This window comes from Miniopterus natalensis, chromosome 6, assembly GCF_054644295.1.
Source record: "Miniopterus natalensis isolate mMinNat1 chromosome 6, mMinNat1.hap1, whole genome shotgun sequence".
In the NCBI taxonomy this organism is placed as follows: Eukaryota; Metazoa; Chordata; class Mammalia; order Chiroptera; family Miniopteridae; genus Miniopterus; species Miniopterus natalensis.
The window spans coordinates 51,507,538-51,521,219 of NC_142086.1; the positions used below are offsets into that span (position 1 = coordinate 51,507,538).

The 13,682-nt window shown below is 37.0% G+C and overlaps 1 protein-coding gene across 2 annotated transcripts in view; it reads right to left on the reverse strand.

The window, feature by feature from the left end:
• The window catches only part of IL1RAP (interleukin 1 receptor accessory protein), a 118,360-nt gene that overhangs the window by 26,854 nt on the left and 77,824 nt on the right, over window positions 1–13,682 (reverse strand). For both annotated transcript variants that reach the window (XM_087818244.1, XM_087818243.1), the window contains exons 3-4: window positions 13,162–13,447; window positions 10,349–10,535 (exon numbers count right to left, since the gene is read on the reverse strand). In XM_087818244.1, the coding sequence (XP_087674370.1) occupies window positions 10,349–10,535; window positions 13,162–13,447 (473 nt within the window). The remainder of the gene's footprint in view (window positions 1–10,348; window positions 10,536–13,161; window positions 13,448–13,682) is intronic.

A 13,682-nucleotide genomic window follows, 5' to 3' on the forward strand; every position in this document is an offset into this window, starting at 1 on the left:
TGCAAAGAGTGAACACAATGACTTCCATTATCTCTTCTGCAAAAGAAATTAAAGTTCTGAATTGAGATATAAATTTAAGAGCACCAACTTCCTATCTCAGGATCCAGTATTCGAATCCTAGGAACCGCATGTTAACAGTGAAACAAGGTTAAAGTATTGAAAAAACAACTAAGGCAACTTAAACAACTGCTTGCTCTGCTATTTAAAAAAACCACACAATTACTTTTCATTTTTCTACATTTCTTCACTGTTTATTATAAATTCAAAAATCCAGTCACTCTGATTGACAAACTAAGCCTCAGTTTAGATGTCTGATTTTGGCATTCTTGATCACTCTGTTGAATCACTATATCAGTCACGTACAAACATTTTGGCATTTTTCTTCTCTTTACCCTATGTGTTAAAATTGGATATTACAGGCTCCAGAATCTAAAAATTAAAAAAAAAAAATTATGAGGCTTACCAAGAGTTGAGTTTATTTCTGCTCCAACTCACATTTTAATGTTTTAAAATTTTTGTGATTGAAATATCTCATTCAGTATAACTGGAATACTGTTTGAATCTCTCAGCCTTACTGACTGGTTATATTGTTAAATATTTTTTGTTTTAAAGCAAAAGATGATACAATCATCTGTGACCAAACATATTTAAACATTTACTTTTAGAAAAATGGTGTGCTTGTTTTTCTTGTAAAAATCAATAATTCATCTATGACAAAAAGGATTAGGTATCTCTAAGTTCCCTTAGATGTTTAAAATTCTGTGAGTCTATTACTGGCTTATACTTTCAAGTTCCTGTATTCCCATATTTAACTTTAATTCTCGTATACTTAAGGTTTTCTTACTTCAATTCCTGGAGTATGTGTTTTGAAATATGACAGTTACACTAAGTGGCACATTTTGTAATCCTTTGTAACAGGAAATACGTCTTTTAGAATAGCACTAAACAGTTGATTCATGGAGATGATAATGCTCAGTTATTTTCTAAATACGATTTATCCTGTTTTGGTAAAAGTGCTTCTAGACACTTGTCACATCAGCCAAAGATTTCAGTACTCTTAGGTTATCACAAAGTATAAGGCCGCAAAGGCCTGTACTCATAATGAATTTATGTCAGATTTGGTTTGAGTTTAGACTATCTGTAGAACTCTACTTGAGTTTTGTGACACCTTGTATTTAAACAGTTCAAAGCTATTTTCTTCTCTCATGTGTTAGCTTAGCTGTTCTTAAGTCCCTGTTAAGTAGACAGATCAAACTAAATATGCTCCAGTTTTACAAGTGGGGGAAAAAATGAGATGAACAAATGAAGAGATATTCCAGGTGACAGTGCAAAGCTAAAACTCAGCTTTCCAGGTAGCTGAAAGAGGTCTTTAACTAACTTCTTACCTAAGAATAAAGACCTCTGCTCAGCAGTTAGCTGAAGCTGAAAAAATTAGACTGAGACATACCTTCCCCATACCACATTATCTCATCTGATCCTCCTTCCAAACTTAGAAAGTCTGGAATGCTCTATGCCCATTTTATAGATTAGGATACAAAGGCCTAGAAAGGTTAAATATGTGCCGATGTCAAAGAGCCAGGCAGTGCAAGAGCTGGAATTTGGAACCTAGATGTAGCTGTTTTGAGGCCCTAGGTTTTAATCCCAACTGACACTGTCTCCTTCTCCACACCATGGTTTTGCACATGTGCCATACCTGAGGCCAGCTTCAGTGTTAACAGTGTGATGTGGTTCTATCAGTTACCTGAGGCTGATTCCTGCAATTAGTGGTAAACTGAAAAAGCATACTTGTCAGGATAAGAAGTTGGCTACTAGCACTGAACTTGTCAACAGCACTTCCTAAGAATTTACTGAAAGGCACTTTTTTTTTTTTTTTACTTTCTAAGTATCATTAATGTAAAAATATTGAAAACACATCATTTTAGGATTCATAATAGGTACAACAAATATAAAGAGTGCTTCTGACTCAAACTCAAAACATTTTCAATCATTCATTCATTCACCCTTGATTATTAATCAATAAACTATGTTCTAGGAACTGAGAACACAGCACAGAACAAAACATTATGGTCAGCCCTCATGTGCTTTTCATTAACAGAAAAATGAAATTAGACACATTTTAATAGCAAGAAAAATGAAATTAGACACATTTTAATAGCAACAAAAATAAGTGTGTGTTGATTTCTTCCTGACTCCCCTTTCTCTTGATCTTATTCCAAACGCATGAGGGAGAATTTGAAATTTGGTTTGGATATGCTTAGTTATTCATAGGGCATGTGTGTCGGTGGTGTAAGTCTGCTTTCCCTTGGGACTTTGTCTTCTTTCCATAAAGTTGGATAAAACTGTAGGCCAGGGACAGGGTTCTCACTGAGCTGCTTCGTTTAGAAAACTATTTCAAATTGAGGAACATTTCACAAAAGCACTGGTAAAGTTTGGGGTTTAATCTGCTGTTAAGAAAAGGCTGACCATTAAAGATTGTTGTTAACTAGTGTTTTATTTTTATTTATTTATTATTAAATTTATTGGGGTGATGTTGATTAATAGTATCATGTAGGTTTCAGGTGCACATTTAGATGATACATGATCTGTAATTGCACTGTGTGTCCACCACCCAGATTCAAATCGCCTTTTGTCACCAAATATTTATCCCCCTTAGCTAGGATAACCAAAAGAGAAAAAAAAATCCATTTCAAAGCTACTATACCTATATAGCATGCAAGAAGAGGAAATGAAGGAACTATTTTACACTCTAAGTATGCGTGTCTGTGGTGGGGGTGCCTTCAGGCCATTGTTGAACCACTAACTTTGGCCTGCAATGTGTGATGAGCTCTCTCTTTTTCTTATAAGCAGATACATCTCTAGACTCTCCGACACATACACCTGAGACACACAGAATACTTTTAAAATAATAAACTGTTCCTGAAAATAAAGCCTGAAAATTTTCTTATAATTTCAAAATCATTTATTTGGAAACTAGAGAGAGAAAAAATCATAGGAACAAAGATCTAGATACCCAAAGAATAAAAAAACGTGTTTCCAAATGCAAGAAATAGGTTAACAGTAAGTGGATTTCCACTATGAAGCAAATACTTGTCTGACTAGAAGACAAATCATCCGTTTAGTTGATTCATCAGTTCCTCATTCTGAATTCAAAGGAGAGAAGTTAGACAGGAGAGCAACTTTTCAACCTCATAATGGTAGTCATGGCAACCTACCAGGACGTACAGGTAAAGAGCAAGAGGAATACATCATGTGGGGAGGTGGGGAGGGTGTGTGTGTGGGGGGGTCTTGACTAAGCACAATTACGCCCATTGCACACACCATTCAAGAACTATGCGAGGGCACAAAAAATGGAAAGGACACAATTCCTAACCTATAGTTATATACAGTCTCATGGAGAATTGCAACAAATACTATGAAAGGCATATTAGGATCAGGGAGTGGGGGAAGATCAAACAGAAAACATTCAGAAAAGCTTCATGGACAGGAAAAGTCTGAGCTCTATCTTAGAGGATACGTAGAATATTAACAGCTACTGACTAGGAGGGGAGACAGGGCGAGCCGCACTCCAGGCACAGGAGAAAGTTGTGAATAACTTCCCTGAACCCTCATAGCATTCCGCCCTCTGTGCCATTACTTAACTACCTTTTCATTATATTTTTCTTTTAAAAATCTTTTTCAATTATGATTTCCATTAAATACTATTTGTATTAGTTTCAGGCGTACAGCATAGTGGTTAGACAATCATATACCCAAACTTTACGAAGGGTTCCCCCTGATATTTCTGGTATCCACCTGGCATCATACATAGTTATTACAATATTATTGACTATATTTCCTATGCTGCGCTTTACTTGACTACCTGCATTATGATCATCTCTTTTCATGTTTGTCTCTTCCTCTAGAAAACTTACTCTGATGGGGGCAAGAGGGGAGGGAATGAGTACTGGACTTCATGGCTCGCAGTTTGCCAAATACTTGGCACATGGTAAATGCTCAGTACGTTTGTGTTGCATGATCAAAATTATGAATGAGAGAAGCAAAGACAGAAGACATGGAGTTGAGAGCTCACGCTGTATGATAAGATGACTACATAAAATATAAGATGTGTTAATGGGTGAGTTACGGGATGGATGGGGAAAGTGGCAACAAGAGTACAAAGAGTTTAACTGAGTATAAGGTTAGAATAGTTAGGGATATCTACTCACATTTTTTCACTAAAGATTAAGTTGGTATAAAATACATCATACTTGTTTACAAAGTCTCATAAGAGCTCTATACACCTGTCACTTTCAACGAGCAAAACTAAAGCCATTCCAATGTTGAAGCAACTAATATTTACAAAATCCCTTCTACGTGGCAGGCACTGTGTTAGGAGCTGGGCATAGAGTAGCCATTAAATACAGAAATGGCCCATACTCCCACGGACTTTTCCAGTCCAATCCAATTCGTTCAATTATTTAATCAATTCCTAAATACAAAGTCTATTGGCTCAGTTCTGTGCTGTGTGCTTGGTACTCAAGGGAAAGAAAGAGAGAAGTTGCTATCTAGTACAGAAGAGAGAAGTGCAGTCATTATAGTAACAAAAACGAGATATAAAGTAAGTGCTATCAAAATAGAAAGAGGGTGACTCATTCAGTCTAATGCAGCCTCAAGGCTTCACAGGTATTTGAACTGGGTTTAAGTTTAGAGGATGAGTCTCGGGTCCTCAGAAGCCCTGAAACTATATGTAAAATACATATACGTATATGTATATGTGGAATTAAACGTGTATAGTATGAAAGAAAATTTCCTTCATACCAATGATTAAAAATCATGATAGGGAAACTGTAGGGAAAGGAAAGAGATAAAGGACCAACCACACTAAGTTTTCAGATCAAACTGATACAAGCACTAACAATACAGTCTATTATGCAGACCTTGGGCTACCTTCTCTACACTATATGCTATGCCAGTGAAAAGGCCAAGCCTGGCACTCGGTCAGAAATGTGCTTTCCTAGTGGCACTTTGTCAGAAAAAGCAAAGGTTTTCCTATTTTCTGAGAGAGATTTATAAACAGTATCTGACCAATTCTGATTAACTTCTCACTGAAAACGAGAGGTGGAGGTAATGTACCAAGTTTAATGATTATACTAAGTACAAGGACAACCAGCTTTCTGCAGACTGATCTCCAGAATGATATCCATTCTTCTAGATAGTTTGAGTATTTCAGCAGCTAGTATAAGTAATATTCAAAACACCCAATAAAATGGCTCCTCTGATCCTCAGTAAAAAAAAAGGAAAATTTCCTGTTTTTGTAAGTATCTCGGAGGGGGGAGGGGGGGATGTCAAACACCCATCTACAATGATGAGGAAGATAAATAATCCAGTAACATGAAAGCTGGGATGGCTGGCCATAATTTAAAGCTCAGGTCTTCGAAAAAATCTGATACTAATAGTAAAAACAACAACAAGATCTCAGCTGTGTCTTTACTTCTATGTATCCCCACAGTCCCTATGTGAATAAATAAGCAGCCTCCAATTTATACACATGGGGTGTTCTTTCATAAGGTGGCTATTTGGAATTCAGTAAATCACAATCCATGGTTTGCTCTCCAGGCTTGTTACAAAACCTGGCTCATTCAACAAACATTTACTGAACATCAATTTAACTCACAGCACTGTTGAATTAGAGTGTTATGAATTCTGGGCCCTGCCATGCAAATGAGAGGAGGAAAGAGAAGACAAGCCAAGGAGGAAAATGCAATCCTGCCCCATTCCCTTGCAGTTCCAGGACAAACAATTTTGATTTTCTGTTCCCTCCCATCTCACTCTTTCTGAGGCCTCTCTGATTTCCCAGGGCCCTCTATCCACAGGTTTCCTTAAGTTCCACAGTTCAGTCTACAGCCCAACCTGTGTTCAAAGACTACCCCACCCTTCAAAGTGTCCTAAGCTCCAGAGGTAAAGACTAGATCACCCTCTCGGTCTCATTTCTGGAGAGTATAGGCTTGAAACCAAACAGAACTGGCCCGAAATTCCAGATTCTCCCATTATCGGCTAGATTGCTTTTGAGTAAATGATATATCGCGATGTAAAAGTATGGACTGGATACAGATTGCATAGGGTTGAATTGTGACTCCTAACTCTGGGACCTTGGGCACATCTCTCAATTGCTCTGCCCTTCAGTTTTCTTAACTATAAAATGGAGAACACAAGATAATTTACCTCATGTGGAGAGAATTAAGTTAAAGAATTAAAGCATCTGGAAGAATCCTGTGCTCAATAAATGTTAGCTCTATCGTTGGAAATACAGAGATGGGTATGGCATAATTTTGCCCTCAAGAAATAGTCAATTTCATAGAGTAGATGCATGTATATATGTTTCCCTATTCTTAAAACCAACAATAAATTCTCTTTGGCACTCTTGTGGAACTCAGAATTCTACTTTTCAATAAGAATAGGAATTCTTCTTCTTTATAAACTTACCAATTACATTGTAAGATCCTTTGGAAATATGTAGGGCAGGACACATATCTCATTCCTTGCTGTGTTCCCCCAGACCCCTAATATGGTATACAGTTGATCTATAACATATATGGGTTGAATGCCTACATGAGTGAATGATTATGAAACAATAAAGTGAGGAGTGACACGAAAAAGCATAAATCAATAGCTGTGGGATTATATGAGGGAAACACTATTTTCAGCTGGAGAGAACGTGAAACATTTCATGAGGCAATAGAATTTTCTGTACCAAAGGAAGAAAAGAGGACATTCCAGGGAGGGGTAATGCATGAAAAACAAAGAAGGGGAGAAAATTATAGAATAGGTAAGAAAATAAAATTAATTTTTTTCAGACCATTGAGTATACAAAGTATAGAAAAAGTGAATACAGATAAGAGACCTTGATAACTAGATGAACACATTTTTTTTTAAACTAGAAGGTATATTATACGTAATGATGTAAAACTGTTAATATTACTCTTAAAGTCATTTCCTATGCTTTTTACTATGAAAATTACAATCATGGAGAGAATATTCAATGATACCCTGTACCCATACCTAGTCTCAAAAGTACCAATTTAGGCTGTCTTATTTCATCTGTACCTACTCACTGCAGCCCTAGATTATTTTGAAACATATCACAGACAGTGTGTAATTTCATTTGTAAATATTTCTGTGCATATCTAAATAACAAAACCCCTCTGCAAGTATAACTATAGTGCTGTTATTACAATTTAAGACAGCAATAATAATGAATTGATATTAATATTCTGTTCAGATTTCCCTGCTTTTCTCATAACTTGTTTTATTGTTTGTTTCAACAAAACATGATCAAAGTTCTTACTTTGCTATTGATGTTAGGTCTCTCTAATTTTCTTTCCTTCCTTACTTGCCTCCCTCCCTTTTTTCTTAATCATTTTATTATAAAATGCAACATATAAAAAAACACTTGAAACATTTGTATGACTTAATGAATTATTACAAAGCAAAGCCTTTGTTACCACCACTCAGGTCCAGGAATAGAACGTTGCAGTCACCTTCCACATGCCCTATGTCAATCCCAGCTCTTTTACTACCCGCCAAAGTAGCCACTATGCATTCATAGTAAAATAACTTCCTTGTTTTCATTTATAATTTTTACCAACTATATGTACATCCTTAGGCACTATAAACACATCTATTTTTAAATTTGTCTTATATGTTTCTTTTAATTAATACATTCCTACATCATGCCTTTATTTTTCTTATAATTTCTCTGTTGAATGGCCCAAGGCATTTGGCATATAGTTTTCCACAGTTTGGATTTTACTGACTACAAACTTGTGGTATAGATCAATACATTCCTCTGTTCTCTACATTTCCTGCTAAACAGCAGCAGTATCCACAAGCTTAATCCACTTGGCACAAATATAATTGATATTATTTGTACATCAGAAGGAGTAAGTCTGACTGTTACTATTCTTGTGATGGTAGCTGTCACTGATGCTTAATGCATAGATTTATTAATTTAATCATTGGGGGTTACAAGTTTTTATACATTTTTATCAAACATATTTCTCTGCACCATTTCATAAATTGGTGTACATTTCTTACAGGAAAGGCAGAATAAATACTTATTTTTCCCCCCTTTATTTACCAGTTTTCAAGATAACAAATTGATTTCCTATCATCACCCAAATATAAGCAATTAAATATATATTTTTTAATATATCTTTATTGATTTCAGAGAGAGGAAAGGAGAGGGGAGAGAGAGAGATAGAAAAATCAATGATGAGAGAGTCATTGATCGGCTGCCTCCTGCATGCCCTCGACTGGGGATTGAGCCCGCAACCCGGGCATGTGCCCTGACCGGGAATCGAACCCCAATCGCCTGGATCCTGAGCCACGCCTGGCCGGGCAGCAATTAAATATTTTAAAATAGCATTATGAACTTATAGATTTAAATTTAATTAATGGGATTTGACCCATTATAATTAATATCCTTATTGAAATCAAATTGTTCCATTTTGGCCAATGGAAAACTCTTAAAGTTGGCTCCTAAGTCATTTCATCAATGACTCAAACAGGTAGAGACAGATGCTAAAATTTTCAACTGTGATTATGGAATTGTCTATTTTGTCCTTTACTTCTGTCAACTTTTGCTTCATGCATTTTGAAACACTATTAGACACATAATTTTCTAATTTATGCCTTCCTGATGAGTTGATCCTTTATTATTCTGAAAAGTCCTCTTTATCTCTAATAATACTCATTGTCTTAAAATCTGTTTTACATGATTTAAGTATATACATTCTACCCCTCTTATTTTTACTCATCATTGAATATAGATTAAAATATTTTTCTCACTTCCCCCTGTTAATGTTAAAGCATTACCTATTGTGTTTATTTGCTGTTACGTTCCTCTTAGTATAGCTGCATTTCTAAAATGGCTCTCTTCTAAGTTCTTACTGAGTTTTATAATTTCTGGACTTTTGTAACTCTAATTTATGTTATTCTTTTTGATTTTGCATCATTTGTTCATATTTTTTAGCTCATTTTTGTAAGAGTGGGTTACAGTATGTCCTCTGCTGTGCTTTTTTTTCTGTAGAATGTTATTCTGCTTCTTAGTCTCCCTTTTCTTATAATTCTGAATGGGGGTTTTATCTTGATTCTTTTGGCTACTCATTTTTATGTGAAACTAGTTGTTTGTTTTTTCTGAGTTTTATAATCTGGCAAGATTTTCTTACTTCGCAGAGATTCCTCTTCAAAAGTGTGGTCTTGAGATTTCCTGACTCTGTCCTACTCCAATCCTCTCCCTCCCCCTCACTGAAGAGTTGGATAAAGGTGGGTTTACAGTTGTTTGTATGGAAAAATAACACAATAATCTATAAATAATAATACAGGAATACGCTGTGTTTTTTCATACTCACACCTGTAAACTCACTTTGGCCCCACCTGGTATCCTGATTTGTCTCCTTTTGATTCCACTCCCAGCCACTTCTCCTCCCGTGGGTGGCGGTGTTTGAGTTCCAAGGCACTAGGACAACTCCAAACCCTTCAGAATTTCTCACTTTAGGCATCTTGGGCTCACCTTCGCATTTGCGGCTGCTGTTCTTAAATTGCTTCACCAGACTTCCCAGTGAGCACCCATTGGCGTTTGAGCGGTTCTGTTCCCTAGTCTGCTAGATACCACATTACATCCATCTACTCCTTTTCCCTGTAGACACCGATTTTATATGGGCCATGTTGGTGGTTTGACTTATTTGTTTTATTGAAAGTGATTGTTGTGGATAACACTGAGTTTTGTTTTAAATGTTGTCCTGGAGTTTTTGGCTTTGGCTTATGTGGATATTTCGAGAGATTAAAAAACTATGCTGCTGTCCCATGTGTCACCTTCCAACACTATCACTATCATCTTTGATTAAACACTCACCAAAGCCCTGGGATGGGATTTTGGAAAGTGTTTAATCAAAGAGACCACAGATGGACTGTGTCTACGAATGAGGGCAAACATGAAAATACATACAAGTAATAAATTACAGTACTGACTAGTCAAGGAGTTGAATTCACCAGATGAATTAGCAGCTTCTGATTTCACTGAGCAGAGAGTGGAAGTGGGCAACACCTCTCAAATTGTATTTCATAGGGAGTTAATAGAAATAAGGTAGTTTCAGTAGTTCAGTGAATACACTTTAAGAAATGATGGGTTGAGGCAATGTGTTCTCAAGCACTTCTTTTAAAATGTTACAAGGTGAGAAAGCAGTAAAAGATTTGTATAGTCACTAAATAAGATATTAAAAATCTGATTAGAAAAATCTCAGTTTCTACATTAACTCAACAAGTAATTATTGTCATTTAGAGAGGGTAAAATGTCATCCAATTTGCTTACCATATACCAAGTGACGGATGGTTTGACACTGGAAGGAAAATATCCATCTGTATTCGGACAAGTGATCTTCTGAACACCATATTCTAGATATAGTTTATGCACTGGGACTTTCATGGTAGAATTGAAGCAGCTATCTTTTTGGACAACTTCCAGAGGAAATGCAACTTTGCTGCAATATGTGGTGTTCCTGAAAAGAGAAATATGCAATGAATGGGCAGACTCATTTGCATTTGTTTTAATGCAGTAAATACATTAAAATAAGCTAATTGGAGTAATGCTATGTATGAAGACTTTATATGTACAAGTTCACGTAAAAATTAAATATGTTATGGAGGTGTTTCCTATATCAATTGATATCACAGAATAAAAACAGACACAATTAATTACTATTGATATACTAAAATACTTATATTTTTAGATATGCTCCTAAAAATGTATATGTGTTTGTGTGTATATATGTGTGTATGTATGCATGTATATGTATACTTAATTTTACCTTAAAACATTCTCAATAATATTCAGTGCTGGTAAGGCAAAGGTGAGTATCCCATATTAACTCATGGCTAATAATGGTATAAACAACCTTTAGAAAATAAATGGTTTCTAAAACCATTAAAAAATGCCTTAACTTTGCCCTAGTAATCTTATTTCTGGAAAATTTTTCACATGATAGGATTATGGAAAATTGGTAATAGGGAGAGCACATGATCAAAAACGTCCATCCAGTGCTATATCAGCAAAGAAAACACTGGAATAAATTTAAAAATCTACAAAAAAGAAGATTGTAATGAAAATTATGGTACAACCAGTCAAAGCTATTGTACATATCTATGAAAAAATCAAGCATGAAGGAAAAATCTAACAAACATGTAAAACTTGTTTTTAATGTTTGCACAGGTTGTTTTGTCCGTCTGGAGGACTCTTCTTATCACATCACCTCACTTTTCACAAGGTCTTACATGCAATCCTTCATGCACCCCAAATTAGGTCTCTAATTCTCTGAGCACCTTGAGCATTTCCTTGTGTTCATTTGCTGTTATGTTCCTCTTAATTTATCATAGTTCAAACAAGAGCATGAAGCACTAGAATGTATAGTAGAGACCAAGGTCACTCATAAAGCTATCGATGACCCCTTCCCAGGTGTTTGCTAATATCCATGTGGGAATGTTAATGAATTAACAATTGTCAAAGATAGAAAGGAGCTCAAAGAGCATGTAGGCTAATGTTCTCCTGCAGATATAGATTCCAAAGCTCTCAGGCAGGAACTGACTTGGCTTTGGTCACCAGCTAAGTAGTGGCAGAGCTGGGATGGTAGCCTAGGTTTCTGTCTTCTCATCCAGAGCTCTTTCCACTAAGACATTTTCTAACCTCTTCTACAAAGTACTGAGGTATAAATAATGGACACATGACTATTTCAGGCTCTTCAGAAGCCCACACAGCAGTTTAGAGTCCACTGCAATAAAATTAAACAGTCATGTAAAAGCCTCAGAAGTGCCTTCAGAGGTTTCTGGGACTCCCAAAGCCATAGTGATCAAAATTTGTTTCTGTGATAGATAAGAGGTCCTTCTTCACTTAATCATCACAGAGTTTAAATTTATCAAACATAGTCCTAATGCTCCATCAGAGAATAGGGAATACTCACGAGTGATGTGGGGCATTCAGAAGGAGGTCTGGGATTACCTACTGTTATGTTATTCTAAATTATTGTATTGTTATGTTATTTAGCCCTATTGTCATATGGGTAGGCCCTAATCCAATATGACTGATGTTCTTAGAAGAAGAGGTTAGGACATAGAAGACACAGAGGGGAGACCATGTGAAGACATGCAGAGGATACAGCTACCTACAAACTAAGGAGAGATGAATGAAACCAACTCTACCAGCACCTAGATCCTGGAATTCTAGCCTCTGGAACCGTGAGAACACAAACTTTTTGTTGTTTAACCCACCCACTCTGTGGCATTTTGTTATGATAGGCCTAGAAAACCAATGCACTTATTAAATAATAGGAAACAATGTAAAAAAAATAATTCCATAACACAGATGGAAATTTAAAAAACAAAGTAAAACCTGGAAGCCAAAAGGAAGCTTGGAGAAAAGAAGTCGCCAAAGAACTAAGCTTTAAAATGATTACTCTTCAGAGGGGCCTTGGTTTAAAAAATTTTTTTTTCAGAACAAAAACATTAATTGGTAGTAAAATAAAAATAGGTATATTGTGCACTAAAGTGCAAAATTTGCATGAACTCTTAAGAAAAAAGTGGACTTGAACGAAATTTGCCTAATGATAGGGTGCTCTGAATTATATTCTCAGATTCCCAGGGATACAGTGTCCATTTGCTTCTTACGGGCATGTTGGTAGAAGTGTTGGAAAAGCACTGTTCTAAATACGTTAGATGCCTCCCAAATATTCTTTCTCCTATAAAAGGCAACTCAGGGTTTTATTCTGTGCCAGATACTTTGAAAGATGACAATAACAGATACAAATGGGTTCTGCTCCCTGCCCTGCCTGTCTAGAGGAATTGATCTTCTAGGTGGGACATAAGTGTAGGCAGCTTCCAATGTCAGGCAAAGGGGACAAATAAACAAGGCTCTGCCTTTAGACAACCTTGATATTTGTCAGGGTTTGAAAAGGAGCCACCTATGAAGAATGTTCTCAGGAGCACAACCACATATCTTTCCAGCCAAGCTTAGCTAAGCCACTGAGGTGAAGCGTTAACTTTTTCTAGATGCTTCCTTCCCCTCCCCAGCTTCATCTGGATCAAGGCCCCGGGACTCATTGGAAAAGAAGAGGTCACCACCAGAAGCCAGGCTACCTTAACATGCAGGTGTAGTTGCCGGTGTCGTTGAGGAGGGTGGGCCGGAACCAGAGCACGTCTTTCTCCTTGCTGATGCGGTTCTCGGGCAGGCGGAAGTTAATAGGCTCCTCGAGGTCGCGGTCCTGCCTGGTCCAGTACCAGATCAGAGTGAGGCCAGCCGAGTGCGCTGTGCTGTAGTTGTATTTCAAGAAGTGCTCAAAGAGCGGGCACTTGATGCGAGCCGGCTCGTCCTCAAACACCTGGATCTGCCGCATGGTGTCGAGTCCCCAGTCATCGCAGCGTTCTGGAACGGTCAGAAAGGCAAGGCAGATGCGTCACCTCACAGTAAAGGCCTCCAGGGAACACACTTCCTCTCCGGGACACCCAGTCTTTTCCCGGGAACCTACATCTCTAGTCATGGTCAATCACCTACATCTCTAGTCATCGTCAGTCACCTACATCTCTAGTCATCGTCAGTCACCTACATCTCTAGTCATGGTCAATCACCTACATCTCTAGTCATGGTCAATCACCTACAT